Source organism: Bemisia tabaci, chromosome 8 (assembly GCF_918797505.1).
Source record: "Bemisia tabaci chromosome 8, PGI_BMITA_v3".
NCBI classification, from domain to species: Eukaryota; Metazoa; Arthropoda; class Insecta; order Hemiptera; family Aleyrodidae; genus Bemisia; species Bemisia tabaci.
In genome coordinates this window covers 6,729,617-6,750,254 of record NC_092800.1, presented here as the reverse complement: position 1 = coordinate 6,750,254, position 20,638 = coordinate 6,729,617, and the positions used below count along the sequence as shown (strand labels likewise).

Here is a 20,638-nt window from a genome sequence, read left to right as displayed (position 1 = left end):
TTTTGAGATAAATCCCTCGAATGAACTCGAATGTATCGGTAGCAAGTAAAATGTGATCGACTGATTGCATTGCTCTTTCTAGTCTTGAATCTGGATTTTCCGCCCAAAACAAATCGTCCGTAGAAATTCAACTTCAACTACAATGCCCGTTTGTCTTCTTTGTCTATCAATTGGAACTGTGTGCATTATGACGTGAGCCCTGTTATGTACGTATTCTCATGAAATTCATGGCTCTTGTCTTAATGTACATAGTTTCGTTTGGCAGAAGTACGTTCAATTTCAATTATCATCCCGCTAGAAATACCCCTGCCGTGCCCTGTTTTTGGTCACCTTATGGCGGTCGGCATGTTACAAGCAGTGAGAAACTGTAGGAGTGAATGACCTCTCTATACATGAGTGTGGAACTTGGTCAGTATGTCATTGTTTTAACAATGCGAAATTCCCGCGATCAACAGCGATCGTCTTCAAGGGTCAATGACCCACCAGTGTGGAACTTGGTCAGTGTGCCATTGTGTCAGCATCAACACCAATCATTTTGAAGGGTCAATGACCTATGACCTACCAATGTATACATTTGTAACTCGGTCAGGGAGGCGTTTGGCTGGTGGTACAACCACTTCAGGGTTGCCAAGTTGGGTGATAAAATTGTATAATTTAAATTGGGAATGTGCTGCTTTTTCAGCAGTATCTACCAACTATGAGCCACTTTCATCGGAACGAAACTGATAGCGAATGATCTTATTCGGTTTTATTTGGAAGTGAGTCACTGTGTCACGAGGTGAATCCTACTTTTAAGAGTGAATGACCTCATCGTATTTATATACTATTAAAAGCCATTAAAGGTGAACTTGTCTGCCCGAAAAATCCTTTTGAGGGTTTTTGTAGTTTTCTATCATAGCAGACAAGTTCACCTTTAATGGCCTTTAATAGTATACAAACTACGATGAGGTCATTCACTCTTAAAAGTAGGGATTCACCTCGTGACACAGTGACTCACTTCCAAATAAAACCGAATAAGATCATTCGCTATCAGTTTCGTTCCGATGAAAGTGGCTCATAGTTGGTAGATACTGCTGAAAAAGCAGCACATTCCCAATTTAAATTATACAATTTTATCACCCAACTTGGCAACCCTGAAGTGGTTGTACCACCAGCCAAACGCCTCCCTGACCGAGTTACAAATGTATACATTGGTAGGTCATAGGTCATTGACCCTTCAAAATGATTGGTGGGCGGCAAAAATGTGCAATTTTTTAAAGTGTAGGTATAAAAAAAAAAATCTGATTTACAAAAACAAAAGTACACACGAGAAAAGGCGACAAAATCTCTCATTTCCTGAGAGTATAGTAATTTCTAATTTTGTCTTAGTGATACAAAAGACAGCACCCTCAATAAGTCGAGTTAAGAGAGAAACCAAACACGCAATTTGGCCTGGAGCGGCGCGGCGCAGAGAGCAATGATGACGAGGACTAGCGATGAAAATGGGTAGCCCTCGGCGCGCCGGTCAGCATGAAACACATATTAGTGCCTACAAGATTCCATGAATACTTCACGCATTGCGTCAAAAACAGTGCGGTGAGCAGCGGTCGGCGTGAAACGCGTAGCGCCTGCAAGACTGTAGGGATACTTCACGCATTGCGCCAAACACAATGCGGTAGGCACGGTGGCGGAAATTAAAATTATTGAACCACATTCATGTTTATTTTTTCATAATTTTTTAGTTCATTTCTTATAAATGAAGACCTTGTCCACACAGAGATAGGTTTACGGAACTTAACTTTCGCGCAAAGTTCCATGAACTTTTGCTCGATGTTCCAAAAAGTATGAGAAAGGGGCGGCAAAATACAGGCGGCCCATGGGCGGCAAGTAGGTAAATCCGGCCCTGTTTTCCTCGTGAAATTTTGAAGATAATACATGTTACACACACACACACACACCCTCACACACACACACACACACACACACAATATATATAATATATATATATATATATATATATATATATATATATATAAAGTCGCTTTACAACGCACTCTGGCGTTCTACGACACCCAAACGCCACATATGCCTGTCTTCCCAGAGGTTATCGGGCAACTGACACCGCAACATCTCTTCGTCAACGCCCTGCCGCCAACCCTTTACGGGACGTCCCCGTCGCCTCTTCCCAGGTGGTACCCAATCCAAAACTTGTTTGGGCAATCTCTCCTTCGACATTCTTTGCACATGTTACGTACTTTTGAAATTCAAACCTTGTATAGAGGCCTATTACCAGACCGCGTATCTCGGTTTGTGACGTTGTATACTTCCTGTCATACTTTATTTTTTAAATGGAAAACCACTTAACGTCAATTCTCGACAACTTCCGTGTTTTTCATCGCTACGCGAAAAGAACTCTGTAAAAATTTCATGGAATGATATTGATTTGTTCTCCTTCAAAAAAATAAAATGAGAGCGGAGATTTTAAAAACCGCTAACGAGATACGAGGGTCTGGTTGTTACATCGCCGATATGTGACAAAATGAACATCGTTTCATGTAAGACATCGAAATTCCATGGAAAGTTGTGTATTTAAATCGGGAAAAAACTTATGTTGTCTACTAAATAATTCGTCGTTTTTCGGTTAAAGCAACGTAACATCATTTCAATGTTGCCAGGTTGACTCAAACGATTCAATGTGGTAAATTCAATACAATCAATGTGCTGCCGTACTAAGGAAGAACGCCGCAAGAGCCCTCAGACGTTGCCATATTTCCTTCGACGTAAAACGACTTTACCTGGAAAATTTTGGATATTTTCCTTCAATTTTTTCGAAAATTTTGTTCGCAATTTGATCTAAGATATTTGGAAATTTAAAGAAAAAATATACTTAACTTTCCTTCAAATTTAATATATTATCCGTGAAAATTTGGTCACTCTCGAATGTTCCTGCAGCGTTTTTCCTTGGCACGGCAGTGTAGATGTAACGCTTGCTCTATGATCGAGAGGTCCCGGGTTCGATTCCCGGCCAGCGAGCCGATTATTGAAACTGATAGACAAAGCTATAGACAAAGAAGACATAGGGGGTATAAAGCAATCCTATTGGTTGAAATGGGTGGTTCTCATAGATTAAGGGGGGTAATGATAGACTAACTGTCGAGTCTCTCGTGGGTTGCCGTTAGTTAGTCTATTACCTACCTCCTTTGTCCATTGCAACCACCCGCTTCCACCAATAGGATCTCTCCATATCCTTTTTGTCTTCTTTGTCTATTGCTTTGTCTATCAATTTCAATAATCAGCCCGCAGGTGACCCGAGTTTGATGGTCTTAAACAACGGTTACCTGGGGCTGGCTTGATTAGGGACTGGACTGAGACTTCAGGGACGGCAAGCGTTAGATTATCCCCCCCCCCCTTCCCCGGGATATTTGAACTGTATAAAAAAACTCCAGGATTACATGCTGGCGCATATCGAGTTGTGGATGTCCCCTCTACATTATAGATGACCCCCAAGCGGTTCTTGTATCGAGTAACGTGTTCCGATATTTGCGGTGGAGACAGGTACACGCTCAACTGGAATGCTGAGTAAATGTGCGCCGAATACATTTTTACTCGTGTTACAAAGCTGTTTAAACCATGGCTACGTGACGCGAATGACGGATCGGGTGGATTTTTCAATTTGCGTGGGAACACTGCTTAATATTCAGTTAAGCCACGGTTAAGCTGTGCCCAGTTTTCAAGAACTTATTCCCTGCAAGAGCTCTGCAGTAATCTGCATTCCGCCGCGAGGCCCTGGAAAAATCGGAAAAGTGAAGGGGGAGGCACGGATTTTCCGGGTATTCCGGATGGCCGTGCGATCAGCCCCACGCGATCCCGTTCCACACGTAAAATGAATTCAAATTTTCCGAACGACTTGAAAATGAAAACCAAGAGCGATCACATCACACGCGGACTTGGAGCCGTGATTGAATCGTATCAGTTTTTGTAACTACGAACTGGAAGATTATTGATTTTTCCTCTTCATTTTTCGGGAAAAATCTGGGTTTTTTTTTCATCGACCGGAAACCTCATGACTTTTTCACTCGCGCAGCATCTGTACATACAATGGACCACTAGACAATGACAATAAATTGTCATTGTTATTCTTTCCATAACTCATAAGAGTTCTAAGGATGAAATTGATAAAAATTTGAATAGTGAAAGTGCGTTGTTTCCCTCACGAAGGATCGCAACTACAATTCAATGTTGCCAAATTTCCCCGCGCGAATTACATTTTTACCAGGAAAATCTTGGGCATTCCTAACTGAAAATTTTCATGAATTTCCCTCTTCGAAAATCAGACTTCTGTACCAAAATTGCTTAGGTACATTCGTGTAAAAAAAAATAAAATTGTTTGTGTCAATTTTGCAACCTTGAAATGGTCCTACGTTCCTTTGACCGAAAGACGACGAGTTAACATACTGTGAAATGAACTTTAAACGTGGTGACTTACCCAATTTCGGCATTCACGTAACTTTAGAGGTAAAGCTTTTCGCAGAAAATGTAGAAAAATAATTTTTAAGACACCATCGACCTTAGAAACTATATTTTTTTTTCAAATTATATAATTTGTTTCCGTATGGGGGACTGTACTCAGTACTGTCACAGGTTTAGCAATCCTGCGGACCCCAGCTGGTAGCCCCTGCCTCAAAGGGGGGTGGAGATGGTCACCGGCTTCATGGCGTAGGAACCACTCATCAGAGGGGTAGACAGGGCTCATAGCTGCGGTGAAAGCAGCCTGTCTAGGAGACGGTACTCCAAAATCAAACCCTGGTCCTCCAGGTTGGGGGTTGGGGCATCGGGCTAACTCCCCGATACCCGGAAAAAACTTAATGTTAAAAAGCCTAATAAAGATAGCCTCGGTGATAATGGAAAAAAAACGGATTTTGCGACACAAACTACGGAAAAGGACGATGGTTTTTGGGACATGGAATGTACAGGGCATTTCTAATAAATTGACAGAGGTTATATCGGAGGTAAAAAAGTATAATGTAGATGTCGCCGTGTTAACAGAAACTAAAAAGAAAGGCACAGGATCAGAAAACTTAGGTACTTATGATCTGTTCTATAGTGGTGTCAGTAAAGATCAACGCGCACAGCAAGGAGTCGCCATACTTATCCGGAAAAGTTTGCGTCCGTCTATAACTACTTGGGAAGCAGTAGACCAGCGGATCATCAGAATGCATCTTACACTGCATGGTCACAAGGTGGCCCTGTTAGGAGTATATGGTGTGAATGATGATGCTCCCGTCAATCTAAAGGATCAGTTCTTTGAGCAACTCAACGACGAGGTTCTGCGGGTTGGAAGGACAAGGGAGGTCATTATCATGGGAGATTTGAATGGTAGAACCGGACGAAGGAATGGTTCTAAAGTTGTTGGACCTTTCGGTGAAGAGGCGATGAATGACAACGGTGCACGCATCATTGATATGTGTGAACAAAACGAGTTGAAAATACTGAACGGATTCTACCAACATCGAGATATCCATAAGTACACATGGGTTCAGCAAACTCGGGGGCTGAAGTCAATCATCGACTACGCGGTCACCAGGCAAACGAGTACCATGAAGGTTCAACAAGTAAGAGTTTGCCGGGGGTTCTCCTGTGGTAGTGATCACCATTTTCTCAAGGCGGAGATCGCATTTCCGGTTAAGTATGGGCTGCAGAGGAGTACCTTGCAACATCAGAAGTGCCAGCCACAAGGAACGAAGATTGAACAAGTGCACTACAACATCGATAGCTTACAGCATGAAAGCGTGAAAGCGCTCTACAGGAAGCGGCTGGATGAGAAACTGGGAGTAGAAACTTTCGATACTGCAGAAGAGTTGTACCAGTTCATCAAAAGTTGTATACATTCAGCTGCGAAGGAAGCCCTGGGTGTGTGTAATGAGAGCAAGGATGTACAGAAACCCTACTGGTGGGACAAAGAGGTAGAGGAAGTAATTGAAGAAAAGCGTAGGAAGTACCATGACTATCTGGCTTCTAGGACTGCAGACACCCGCGGCGCGTATAGGAAAGCCCAGGCGAGGGTTCGTCTTTTAATCACCAGGAAGAAAAACGAGTCTTGGGAGACCAACTGCTCAAGGATTGACACATACCTGGGGGGAAGGAAGAGTGCTGAGAGCTGGAAGCTGATCAAAGGTCTAAGAAGGGACATGAAACGGGACATTATATCTCCGATAACAATCTCACAGCTTGACGAACATTTTAGTAAATTATTGACGGAAGGACGACCAGAGTTTCAAACGGGGAATGCTGAAAATATAGTCGAGGATCACTCAATGGAAATTCGAGTTGAGGAGGTGGTCAAAGCAATCAGGGAATTGATGAATGGAAGAGCTCCTGGGCCAGGAAACATTCCAGCCGAGTTAATTAAATGTGGGACTGGCAAGTTGGTTAACCATCTCAGGGATTTGCTGCAGAAGTGCATTGATGGTGATGACATCCCGAAAGAATGGAAAGAGGCCTGGATAACAGCGTCGCACAAAAAAGGAAGGAAGGATGACTGTGGGAACTACAGAGGGTTAGCGGTAACAGGAACGATAAGTAAAATTTATGGAAAAGTGTTGAAAGCGAAGATCGAAGAAGAGTGGACCCCGTTCGAGGCGGAGGAGCAAGCAGGGTTTAGGGCTGGTCGGTCTACCGCTGATCATCTGTTCTGTGTTACCCAGTTAACCGAAAAGAAGAGAATTGTTGGCCAGGAGCTTCATTTAGTGTTTTTGGATATTGAAAAGGCTTATGATAGTATTCCTCTTGTGAAACTTTGGGAAGTCCTAGAAGAAACTGGTTTTAGTAAGGGACTTATTGGGGCAGTCAAGCAGTTTTATCGGGGGGCTTTTGCTAGAATTAAGTGCCAAGGAAGGCTTTCAGACGGTTTTTTTGTCACCAAGGGGCTTAAGCAGGGATGTTGTCTGTCACCGACGCTGTTTAAGATATATCTAGAGCACGTTCTGAAGGAATGGAAAAGAAAGTGTGCCGGCATGGGCGTCCCTCTGAATGACCAAGAAACACTGTTCACGCTATGCTTTGCTGACGACCAGGTAGTCATAAGTCAAGATCACGATGACGCAGAGTATATGACCCGGAAGTTGGTGGAGGAGTACCGCAAATGGGGCCTCGAGGTTAGTGTCCGTAAGACAAAAAAGATGTCAGTCGGAGGTGCTCAGCAAAGCATAGTCCTGGAGGATGGTCAACATATAGAAAGTTGCGAACAATACAAGTACCTGGGGGTGAAGCTGACTTCGGATGGGAAGCTGGATCAGGCCATTCGGGACCGTAATCTTCTAGGAAGGAAAGCCATCGCCATGCTTAATGGGATCCTTTGGGACCAAAGGATTTCCAAAGACAACAAGAAGAGAATTTATAACTCGGTTGTCAAGCCTATTATCACCTATGGCAGTGAAGTGTGGCAGTTGAAGAAGCGGACCCAAGAAATGCTCAAGGCGACCGAGATGGATTTCTGGCGACGATCGGCTGGAATCTCGAGGAGAGAACGTGTCAGGAATGAACGTGTCCGAGAGATAATGGGCGTTGAGAAGACGATTGTGCACGATATCATGACCAAGCAGTTGGTATGGTATGGGCATGTGCAGCGAATGGCTGATACCAGGTTGCCGAAGAAGGTGTTGGAGTGGGTCCCCCCAGGTAGGCGACGGAGAGGGCGTCCAGCCAAACGGTGGGTAGAGGGTATCCGTGAAGAGATGGAGAGATGCCAGCTTCCGGAGGATCTCTACCATGACAGATTCCTGTGGAGAATAGGCGTCGCAGAGCGCCCAAGCGCGCCGTAAAAGCGGCTCATACATATACATATATATAATTTGTTTGAAAAAAACAATAAAAAACATAAATAAATAAAATAAAAGTATACGGCAAAATCTTGTTTTTCCTTTACATACTGTGCTCTTCCTTAGCACGCTAGTTTTTTGCCGTCGCCCTCCGTTACGTACATACACAAACTTCAATGGGCCTCTAAACAAGGTATGAGTTGGATTAAATTTTGCAATAAGGAACCACTATCTCTGGCTCTTCCACAAAAGCACTTATCTGCGTGAGAATGACAATGACATATCTTTTGTTTCTAAAATGAGCCGGAAAGAGTGGCACATCGCTAAAAGTTTTCTCTTCAAAATTCCACAAGGGAAACGAATCAAACGACAGGAAGCGGGAAATCAAATCCTGAACAAGATATAAGTGTTTTCTATTAACATTTGTTAAATGGCACAAACACAAATGATGTCATTTGTATAATCGAACATCTATTCTATCTGCGTTTCAAAAACGTGTTTATATCTCATTCAGTGGTTGATTTCAAAACTTCCCGTTCTGTGAATTCTTTTCTATGTAAGATTTTGAAGAAAAACATGCGACTCTTTTCTACTTCAGACCTTCTCTAGTGTCCCATTAAACTCATTTTAAGGAAGATATTCAGTGAACTTTACACCAGGGGGTCCCACGTTAGTTTTGAGAGATCCCACATCTGTTACATCAAACGTACATATCTAACTGGCTAACTGAAGAAAAATCAAGTTGTAAAAACGAGCGATGCGAAGAAGCATGTAAGCGAGGGTTCCCTTCAGCGTTCCCCGCAGGTTTCGAGCCGAGGGAACTCCTGTTAGTCTGAATTTTCCCGTTCTCCTTTCATGTTCCGACCGCGGGGTCCAGACACGGGGGCGGGCATTCGTCACATCAAAAAGGTATATTTAAAGTCAAAATATGCTGCGCGAATACCCGAGCGACGAGGCGAGTCGCGGGTTGCGGCCCAGGAAGCGGAAGGGGCTCTCTTCCGGAATAATGAAAACAGTTAGCGTATACGACTCTTTAATTCCGCTGAATTTCCTCGAATTGAGCGCGGCGGGTGTGAGTTTGAGTCGCGGATGTTGGCGGATCTCGTTGGAATAGGCCTCGTTTCAAATGCAGACTCCGTGGTTCGAAATGATAGGAGCCGCATTGCTGTTCTTAGTTTTTTTTTTTTTTTTTTTTTTTTTTTTTTTTTTTTTTTTTATTCATGTAAATGTACATAGCAATTACACTTGAAATTTGCAGACCAGATAGGTCTTTATAAAATTTTTCTTTAACTTATACCTAATAAAGTATAATACACACCACTTTTTAGAGTTAATAACAGAATTACAATATTGAGAGGGGATAAAATGACAAAAGAGATAAAGATTAGATAACTGAAACTAGAGTTAAGAAAATAGGGACATCAAGGTGAGAGCCAACCATATTGTTGTAGCTGTTCTTAGTAAAAATCGTGTAGCCTTACTCCATTTGGATTGCATTTAGAAGAAGGGTACCAACGCGATTACAGTCTTTTCACCTAAAGAGAAAAGAAGGACTTGTTTGTATCTTGAGGATTGTTTACCCCGTGACATAGGTCGGTACAAAATGGCGTCGATATTCCATCAAAATCCGGAATTCGAGGTATGTAAAAGGGACCATTAGAGTCCCTTTATACTGAGACTTAGGACACCCCCTCATGGAATCACAAGCGGATTAAGATTACACGAATTGAAAGTTTTTCGTAATCTTTGATCGGCCCATTCTCAAATTCCTTTCTCCGTTCCTTCTCTCATTCTGTTTGTTCCTGGCCGAACCCGTAATTTCCCGGTCCATTCCAGATCTTTGCAATTCTTCATCTTTGCAATTGGTGCGAATGTGATCTTTATTCCCGTTTGTGATACTGTGGAGGCCTAAAATACGGGAACCAATCAGAAATGAATTCACGTTGTCTTGACTCTCAGTATAAAGGGACTCTACGGGCCATGACGTTCAATTTTATGGCTTTAATCAACTCATGATATAATTTCAAACACTTTAACTAGAATGACTTTTTTCGTTATACTGCACCATTTCCAAGAAAATCGATGACAAAAATCGTCCGTACCGACCATCAACGTCATCAAAAAAATCTAAGTAATTCGGACACCTCCTTTTTTTCACTATGCTTTTCCTCACACAAGCGTTACAGCTTCCTCAGAAACACTCAGCCGAAGCAAAATCAACGTAATTCTAATGAGGCTCCTTTACAGATCCGTGGTGTTCTCTTAGCAAAATAGAACGATTCTTTTGAGAGAGGACGGAGGAAAATTAAATCAAAACTAGAATCCCTCAAATTTGCTTAAATTTAAATGATTATCCGGAAAATATGAATCGTAAATCTATGAGCCTGTGCAGTGGGACTGATAACTCAATTTAGAGTATTTGGGCACACCGAGAAAAAAGATTGGTAGAATTTACCATTCCGTCACGCTGTATTTCACACAGCGTCAATTCAGGGTCAATTCTGCCAGAAGAAAGGTAAACGTTACTATATACTGATACAAGTAATCATTCCTCTAGAAGAATCGACTTTGAATTCACGCTGTGTAAAATATAGCGTGAAGGAATGGTAAATTCTACCAATCTTTTTCCTCGGTGCACTTTAGCTAACTTTCCCGTTGACCGCATGGAAATTGTTCATGCTTAAACGCACGTAATTTCTTCCAATCAATAAAGATTTGTAACTTTGGTCATCTTTCTCACTGGGACAACATTGCAGGAATACAGGATGCTAAAAAGTTTAAAGTAGAAACGTGGCAAGGGCTGCGAATTTTGCGCGAATAATAACGGACGGGCGAGGGTCGAAACTAGGCCCGTATTTGCTCAGCGAACGCAACTGAGAAGAGACTTGCACTTGAATACAAAGGAGTGTAAATGGAAGACCGGAAACTCTGTGACATCGGAACCCGTGTCGACTATATTCTGCCCCGCTAGAGAAGAACGCCATATGTACATTCAAATGTTGCCTTTCTCCCTGTGTTAAATTATCTTTGACGAGGGTGATGAGCATTTATCCTGGAAAATTTCAGATACTTTACATCGAATTGGCGATAAAAGTCCTCCGACTCATCGTTGAGAAGAAATTTGCATGTTTTCCTGAAATTCGATTTTTTTTTCGATTAAATTTGGCAAAATTCAAATTCTCATAAGGCTTTCTTCATTAGCACGGCAGTATCAGAGGATATTCCGGAATCGACTGCCTTCATTAAGCGGAATTCAATGGTCAAATGCATTTGGATGGAACGGGTACGTCCGGCAATTTCAAAGCCTACCGTGCCTCTTTTTTTTCTTTTTTATTTCTTTTTTTATACACCGTCAGGTACGGTATCAGAGAGAAGGTAGGTTTAATGATGAAAATGAATTCATTCGCAATTGACTATCCGATTAATTATTTTAGGATACTCTTGTATTGGAATAGTATTCTTCTATCAGGTGATGTGGATTACATTTTGCAATAAGGAACCACTATTTTTGGCCCATTTTAGAAACAACATACAAACCGTTAGTTTCCCTATGCAGATATGTGTTTGTTTGGGAGAGCCAGAAAAAGTGGTCTGAAACTGCGAAAATGAGTGTCTCGGTTGCGGTGTTTTCAAAATCTCCACTCTTACTCTATTTTTTAAAAAGAGACCGAACATGAATTATGCTTCGAAATTTCCACGAAATATTCTTCAAATAGAGATGAAAAATTACCGGAGTTTTCAAGAAAATGACGCGTAGTAGTTTTCTAGAGGATAAAATATGACAGGAAATTTGCAACGCCGCAAACCGAAATACGCATATATGTATGCAGTTTCATCATCGGTATGCTTTCAATTGGACATATTTCTGTCAAACGGAACTATGTCTATTATGACGTGAGCCCTTTGATGCATATAATCTAATGGGTTTCAGGGCTCATGCCTTAATGCACATAGTTCCGTTTGGCAGAAATACGTCCAATTCTTCCTATGGTACAAGTTTGAAAGCCGTTAATACAAAAATTTCACTAATGCTAATTCAGAATAAGAAGCGCTACATATAGAAAAGAATTATAGGTAGCTGCTGCAGTTGGAGTACTTGTGAATAAGAAACGTACATCACTGGGATCAAATTGATTTATTTCCATTTTTCAAGATTTCAATCTATCCGTTGCGCTGGAAATAAGTCGAACTTTGGATTGATTTTCATTTCACATTCTTACTAAACGAAAATATCGAAAGATCACAAATATTTTTCTGAATCCAAGGAGAAATTGACTTTAAGCATGGTTTATGAAATTGTCCGCCATGATAGCCCGTAACGTAATGTAGTCGATGTTGGATTCATGAATTATACACGAAAGTTTAGTTTTCATCATGGCATACCTGTAAAAAGTATCTAATTAAAAGACAAATCTAGCTATAAGCTCCCAGTGTCATAGAATTAAGTGTTTTTTTGTCCTCATCGATGAATTTTACATTTCTTGAATGATCAAACAAACAAACGAAAAAAACACATAGGAAATACAATGGGAGAGGTACGTTTCTGTTGATAAAACGTTTTCAGGGATTCATACTAGGTGTCCTTACAAATGGCTTAAATATTGGGAAAAAAGGTTCGAAATCTGATAAACACTTGAAATGAACGCAAGGAAGACATACACATTAAATAAGCAGCATAGCGCATTCGTTAGAACTCAAATCTATCATCAGAATTACTAAAAACGTTGATCAGCTGTCAAAAAATTGGCGAAATTCTTATTTTAAGTAGTAAAGCGAAATGGTAAAGCTTGGCAACTTTTCCCCGTGTTGTTGAATTATGACTTTGCTACGTTGTGCACTTCTCTATGCCACATCGGAACATAAAACGCAGTGGGTGTCCTCTCGGGATGCAACGGGTACCGCAGCGTTGTCTTAATTTCAAGGATTTGAATATGCAGAAATACAAGTGAAATTTGAAAGAGGTTGAAGAAAAGGATTGCATCCAAAACCATTGCTTTCGATACTTCCTTAAATTACATTCTGAATAGTTTTCCCGAACGGCACGAGGAAGATCGATTTTCGAAAAATTTGAGGACTTGAACAATTTATATTTGATTATATAGAGGACTACAAAATATTAACTCTATTTTTTACAACTACAAACTGAACTAATTACAATATTTTAGTGGGTAGGCTGGTGTGCCATTGGCCACCGGCCCTAACTATATTACACTATATGTTACTTCTGTAAGTAACTTTTACACTATAAAGAAGACAGCAATGTGAGCCCCTAAAATATGTTGTCTCTACTCGGACGGTGAGGGTCAGTTTTTCAGAACCCATCCAATAAGTTTTCAAAATATCCCATACATTATTTTAAAATTGGCAACGCCGATGAAGGGGTCACACTCGTGAGAATTTCCGAACGGTAATGGGGCTAATATGAAACACTGGGTATTAATAATCATTTGCCTTCAGGGACTTGGGAGTCGGAACTTTGACTCGAGCGTCCCAATGTTGCAAAAATAGGCAACCAATTCAGGATTCTCGTGCGTTTTTAATATTTTTGAATGGTGTTGATTCGATTTGAAATCAAAAAATAAGTTTACCGTGTCTCCAAAAATCCATAAAATTAGATAGGCGTACGATGAAAGATGAAGCTTCACATTTTGTTACACTTCGAATTAATAAAACAAAACAAAAAATATACAAACTCTGTTGACAAGCTTTCTCTATTGCTTAGGGGAAAAGAGCTCCCTCTTTTATTGCGACCTCTCTATAATTTAATTTTACCTCCTCATGAAGTCGTGTGTTATTTGGCTTTGTCAGGGACTTAATATCTGCAGCATCTATTTTGCAATAAACGTAATGACGTGCCTTCGGGAAAAAATTAAAAAAGAAAAATTGGCCCTGAAAACTTTCAGTGACCAGGAAATTTTTGTTCCAAAGGAGAAGGAATCATACAAAACAATGTATCCAAACTTATGCCTGCAGCTAAGATTGCAGACATATTTTTGAAGGGGAGAAGTATTCTTAACTCTGAATTATTTAAAGCTATCAGTTGGTGAAATTGGGTCGTATAAAATAGCGGTAAAATGCATACTTATCGTTGCGATGTAATAACTAGAATAGATGTCAATGAATAAATAAATAGCAAAAGTTATGCTTTCAACTTACAACCAAACCACCCCTAACAGTGTTCGAAACTCACAGGTGCCAACGCGCCTAAGAAATCGGCCATGGCGCCTATAAAAAGAAAGGCTCTGCGCCAACTTTGCTCCTAAAAATTGCCTCCCTTCCCTCAAAAAAAAATTCTAATTTTTCTGTTTGGCAATTATTGATATTTCGACGCACGACACCGGATTCTAACGTTTCACTAAATGCGCTGTGATATATAGGCAAAAATGCAATTTGCCCTAAAAAATCTTCAAGTGCCCCTAAAAATCGAGCCTCATGGGCCACATGGCTCCTGAAACTCAAAGGTGAGTGTCGGAACTGCCCCTAAGCTCTAGCTCTCCTCTTATACCTACTATGTGGCGTGGTATGCTTTTCGATATATCGATTGATCTGCCGTTTAAACCTATGGAAAAGGATCGATAGACAGGGTGTTCTCTACGCACACCTTAATAATCGATTCTTTGCCATAGCTTAAAATGGGGAAATATCGATAATCGATCATTCACGCTCAACCATCGCTACTATTTCCTTATTTCACGGACAAATGACTCTCAGTATCTGAAATTCCTGCTGCAATATGCCATGCAGTGTCAACCAATTCCCGGCGGCAGAAGTTGCCTCAGATAGTGGTTTCCGCCAATTGACATTCCGATAGACTTCTGTCGAACTATTTACTAAAGATCAACTTTTGATCAAACTTTCAAACTTTGCAGCGCGCGGACGACAAAAATAATCAACGTTCCCCGCAGCTGGGACTTCGGCACTACTCTGCGCCTCCTGCTACGTGGGACAAGTCGCGGTGGCGAAGCCTGACTATCGATATTTTCTCATTTTAAGCTGTGGTAAAGAATCGATTGTTGAAGAACACCCTAATAATCGATTCTTTTCTATAAGTTTAAATGGGAGATTAATCGATACATCGCACACACCCCACACTGCCGGACGAGTGCATGTTTCGCAGAGCAGTTTTGCCAAGTTGGTCTAATATCGCCTTTTCTGATGGAACGGAAACTACAGAAAGTGACTTAGGATTATATAGAAAGTGTCTCGAGGTCGATATTATGGGTTTATAAGAGATTCCAAGGAGTGACATTTTTTCTATTTCTGCTATTTCTCTAAGCCACATAACTAAAAGTTTAAGGACGAAGAAGAACTTTCCTGTTAATAATTTCTTCGTTGTTTTTCTTTAAAGGCCAACCGGACTTCTTATGTTTCCGATGAAATTCTTGTTACAAATACTGGAATACTACCATGAGAATTTCGGTTGCCTCAAAGATAAAAATTGACGAGGAAATTATTTACAGGGTATTCTTGCTGACGCTCCATAGAATTTTTCTCCGTGAGATAATCCTTCGTTTTTGACCGTGCGATAATGTTCATTATTGTTTTTAGTTTTTTCATATTCAAAACAGCGCCGGAAAAGTACGAATCATCCACGCTCAAAAATAGTGCATTGCAATAATTGCGAGGATGTAACGCAAACCAACAAAAGGCAGCTGCTTCAAATCACGTCAAATTATTCGGAAAGGGTTTTTTAGGTAGAAACCAGGTGCGTAGACTAATCCATAAAAACGTCTTTTCGCAAAAGGACATGATAAGTAAATAACTTTTGTATGCTATGTGGTTTCTTTAAACTGCATTTCTATTTTCCGTCGCACTGGCAAGTGAAATCGCCTTCAAAGAGATGCGTATGCAAACCCACGACGGTCGCGTTCGAATAGTTGCTGCCCGTATTAGCAGGGGCTCCATATTAAGAGCTACGATATTATTGCGTAGTGACGAGTCGATCCTTAAACTCGACGAACTTCTTGAATACCGATCGACAAAATGAGGATCATTTGACGAGGCGCATTGTTGTTCTGAGAGCCGTATTTATAATCGTCCATTAAATATCTCCTTTCTCCGCGAGGTTTCAGGTGGTTTACATTGTGATCGAGGAAGGTCCGCTGAAATCTAAAACATAAATTCATATGAAAGACAGATTTTCAGTAAGGCTCGTATCTACCTGAAATTTTCTGAAAAGTAAACATTTTCTTCCGTTTTTATTTATTTTTTGTAGTAAAAAAATCATTTTTATCCCGTGTGATGATCTATTTTAGGAATTATTCCAATATATTTTGCTGGAGATTTGTTAAACCCGTCCTTCTCACGAGCGTATCTTAAGGACTTCAATCGCCTTTAATTCCAATGTAAATCATATAAGGCTCCCTGAAAAAGGAAGCTGTTTTGAGGGACTGTCCCTAAATTGGACTACATTTTGCAATTAAGAACTATAAATTTCGGCCCGGTTTAAAAACAACGTATGTGCCATTAGTTTCCCTGTGCACATAAGTGTTTTTTTCAGATGAGTTAGAATTTATAGCTCCAAATTGCAAAATGCAGTCCAATTACGTGAAGCACTTTTTCAGCTTTTCACCCCCTCCCTCCCTTGTAACGCTTTTGTGACGATCCTTTAACACGAACAAACAAACGGGCGTAACGCTTTCCTCGACCCCCTTCCACCCCTAGAGCGTCACGTAATTTAGGGACGGTCTCATAAGAAACACTATATTAGCACGACCCTAAACTTTTACCAACTCGTGAAAATAACCTCTCAATCGCACAAGAAAATCAATAGCATATACGTTGTTTCTGAAACACTTTGAACAAGTTAGGTCTGTCTGGCTACCACCCTTACGAAGTTTCATAATGTCGCGACGAAGTATGTCATTAATCGAATTTTCGCGATCGAATATCATTCACCGTTGTATGATATTTGACGATTGTACATTTTTATTTGGACGTATTTCTATCAAACGGAACTATATGCATAGTGATGTGAGCCCTGTGATGCATACATTCCTATGGGTCTCAGGGCTCATGTCTTAATGCACATAGTTCAGTTTCATAGAAAAACGTCCATTCAATGATATTCGACGTCTTCGTTGGTCTCGCCGGAGACCGGTGAAATCCATCAATTTGGAATTTCGAATCCACCTCGGGACTTGAATTCGATTTTTGAATTGATGCAATCGATGTCAGAAACTTCATCTTTCACCAGATTTTTTATTTCGTCACTTCTCTCTGTTGTTGTGTTTCGTCAATTTCAAGTCTGCTGTGTTTGCAATTTGCTGCGTTTTAGTGTTTCGTATTTTTTTATTTTCCTCTTTAATTTCGTGTAAAAAAAAAAAAAAATCTGAACTCTGATTGGCTCCTGCTTTCACCGATCATCGGCATCACTCAGCATTTATCAATTCATTAGATGAATGATATTTGTTCGCGAAAATTTGCTTATTGACGGTCGACGTATATTCGACAACCTCGGTTACATCGGAAGGGTCTGTTTCCAACGTTTCGCCTGTGCTGGGTGGCGTTGCGGTCGAGGCGGTGAAACTCGATTAAAGTTCCGGCGAACTTTGAAACCGGCAACTCCCCAAGAAAATTATGAGACTCAAATAGAATGACGATCACGCTCTCCGCGAGTTACCATCAACATAAATTGCGCTTTTGTGAGCTCCGGTTTTTCGCCAAATTTCGTAAACGCCATTTCCCCTAAGTGTTATCCTGCTGCTTTCAGCTATTAGAGTTTGATTCGCAATTGGACGTATTTCTGCCAAACGGAGCTATGTGCATCAAGACATAGCCCTGAGACCCCTCAGAATGTATGCATAACAGGGCTCACGTCATAATGCACAAAGTTCCGTTTGATAGAGATACGTCCAATTCTAGAGAGCAATTAACTTGATACAGATGCAGTCTAGTGTTGAAGAATCAAAATTGGTCACTAGACAAAGTATGGATCAAAGCACTACACAAAATGCTTTCTCTTCAAAATTTTACGACTTTGCAAAACAAAACTCCGGCCAAGGAAGCCGTACTCACGGGCCATATAGACATACCGTCAGCGTCCCGGGCTCAGAGGCCGAAGGTTCCGAGCGTAGCACACGGAAGCTACGGTCGAGGCTACGGCTCCAGCATCCGGAACTTTCCGCCTTTGAGACTGGAACGGACCAGTGGCGGGGCGTGAAAGATCGATTTTCGACATTTCCCCGTTTGAAACTGTGGTAAAGAATCGATTATTAGTATGTTCGCTGCGAACACCTTGGTTATCGATCCTTTTTCATAGGTTTAAATGGCAGATCCATCGATATATCGCAAGGCATGCCACGCCACTCACTGGGGAAAAAAAACACATTGGATCTAGAGTCCAGACTCTTGAAAACATTGACAAGAAAAAGGACTCTTGATCAAATCAGATTTAAGCTTAAATCAAAAGGAAATCCGCTCAAATTAAGAGGCTTGGTTCTTGATTTAAGCGTAAATCTGCTTGAATCAAGAGTCCTTTTTCTTGTCAATGTTTTCAAGAGTCTGGACTCTAGATCCAATGTGTTTTTTTTTTTCCAGTGCTGGAACGAACGGTATGTCTCTACAGCCCTTAACTTTTTTTTCAGTAGAGGAAAACGAATTGCACAACAGGAAATCTAGAAATCAACTCCTAAACACGATGTAAAAGTTGCAATACAAATGACGTAAGTTGTATACTATACTGCCGTGCTGGAGAAAAAACGCGGTATGAGTTTTCAGGCATTGCCAAATTTCCTTGGATAAAACACAATCTTCCTGGTCAACTTTTGAAAATTTTCTCTCCAATTTTTAGATGATTGTGTTCTCAGTTTCACCTGGTTCATGAAAAAAGGGGAAAATGTTCATAAATTTCCTTAAAAATAAACATTTTAGTGAAGGAAATTTGGCAACTGCTGAATTTGCATACGGCGTTCTTCTTTAGCACGGCAGTGCAAGACTACCATTCGATCTCTGTTAAAAAGACTCGTAAATATCTCGTCTCGAAGTTGATTTCTGAACTTATCGTTGCACGTCTCGTTTCCCATATGGACGTATTTCTATCAAACGGAACTATGTGCATCGTGACGTGAGCCTGTAATGCATATATTCTTATGGATCTCGGGCTCATGTCTTAATGCACATAGTTCCGTTTGATAGAAATACGTCCATAATATTTTGAAAAGAAACATGTAGCGTGGTTGTCTAGTTCAACCTTGTCTATCGACTCATTGTGAAGTTTCGAGAAGTTTCGGTTGTAGCTTTGAAGGTTTTGACTCTGCGAGCCGATTATTGAAACTGATAGACAAAGCGATAGACAAAGAAGACACAGGAGTATAGAGCGATCCTATTGGTTGACATGATTGGTTCTCATAGACTAAGGAAGAAAATGATGGACTAACTGTCAGGTTTCTCGTGGGTTGCCGTTAGTTAGTCCATTCCACCCTATGTCCATTACAACCACCCGCTTCCGCCAATAGGATCCCTCCAAATCCCGTTTGTCGTCTTTGCCTATAGCTTTGTCTATCAGTTTCAATAATCGGCCCGCTGTTCCGAATGCAATGTCTCCAATGTTGATTTGTTCACGCTATGTATGCCAACTCTGATGATGTGCAGACAAATCCGTAAAAATTAATTTTATAAACATGAATTGCATTTTACAAAAAGGAACCACTAGCAGTGCAATGATGCATAAGATTGTGCAACTTCATCTTTTGCAATAAAATCGCGGAAATCGTGAAAAACTATGAAATTTAGATGGTAATTTTTGTCTTAAATTTACAGTTTTTAGCGAGTAAAATAGAAACTATGAATGGATAATCGGCTTTTTCCTCCAAGACAAAAGAAGTTGCACAATCTTAGCAACATTGCAATGCTAGTGGTTCCTTTTTGCAAAACGCAATCCACATTTCCTTCGGTACTGTCGATTCTGACGTCATTCTAAACGAGCACATTGTAATTTTAATTGGGTTATTGTTGCAGGTGTCAGTCAGGGGTCTTGCAGTTCATGGACGGCGAGGACCCGACAGCCCTGGCGTCCTCGAAAGGGATTCAGCTGTGTGGTGAGAACGAAAGATATGCCCAACCTGTCGTTCTCTTTGCTGATAAGTCGCCGGCAACGTTGGTTTTCAGGTAATTTTTAATTCACAATGAACGACTCCCAGATTACAGAGAAGGATGTCAACACTACAATACAGCCATGGATCCATGTTTACGTGGGTAAACAGAAATTCTCATTGAAAAATGAAAAAATTATCTCCAGGAAATTTTCTCTCTCGGGGATATCGACAATGAAACTACCAAACCACGTATCTCGGTTTGCGACGTCGCAGACTTCCTGTCATACTTCATTTTTTAAATGAAAAACTACTTAACATCCAGTCTTGAAAATTTCTGTGATTTTTCCTCTTTGTGCGGAGAAAATTCCGTGAAAATTTCAAGGAATGATATTGATTTAGTCTACTTCAAAAAAATAAAATGTGAGCGTAGATTTTTAAACACCGCAAACGAGATACGTGGTTTGGTAGTTTCACCGTCGATATGCTGTTTGAGGCAGGACTAGTTACGATCAGATGGGACCGTCCCTATTTACGAAACGCACTCTTTCGGCATTTTTTATCCCTCCCCCCCCCTCCTTATAACGCATGTGTGACGTAGGTCCTCATCCTTTAACACGTAAAAACAAAATGGCGTAACGCTCTCCTCTGCCCCCCTCCCCTCCCAGAGCGTTATGTAATTTAGGTACGGCATGCATTACCGAAACAAATGCCGATGGCTATTAGCAATGACGTAATTGAGAAGTTGCACACACAAATTTTATTGCTTCATCTGAAAGTACCTAATGAGCTGAGTTCGCAGTATTTTTC

The 20,638-nt window shown here is 40.8% G+C and overlaps 1 protein-coding gene across 1 annotated transcript in view; it reads left to right on the top strand.

Moving 5' to 3' along the window:
• The window catches only part of LOC140225303 (uncharacterized), a gene marked incomplete in the record, with an annotated part of 187,734 nt that overhangs the window by 153,399 nt on the left and 13,697 nt on the right, over positions 1-20,638 (top strand). Inside the window, 1 exon segment of the mRNA XM_072303742.1 lies at positions 19,755-19,904. Coding sequence (XP_072159843.1) covers positions 19,755-19,904 — 150 coding nt within the window.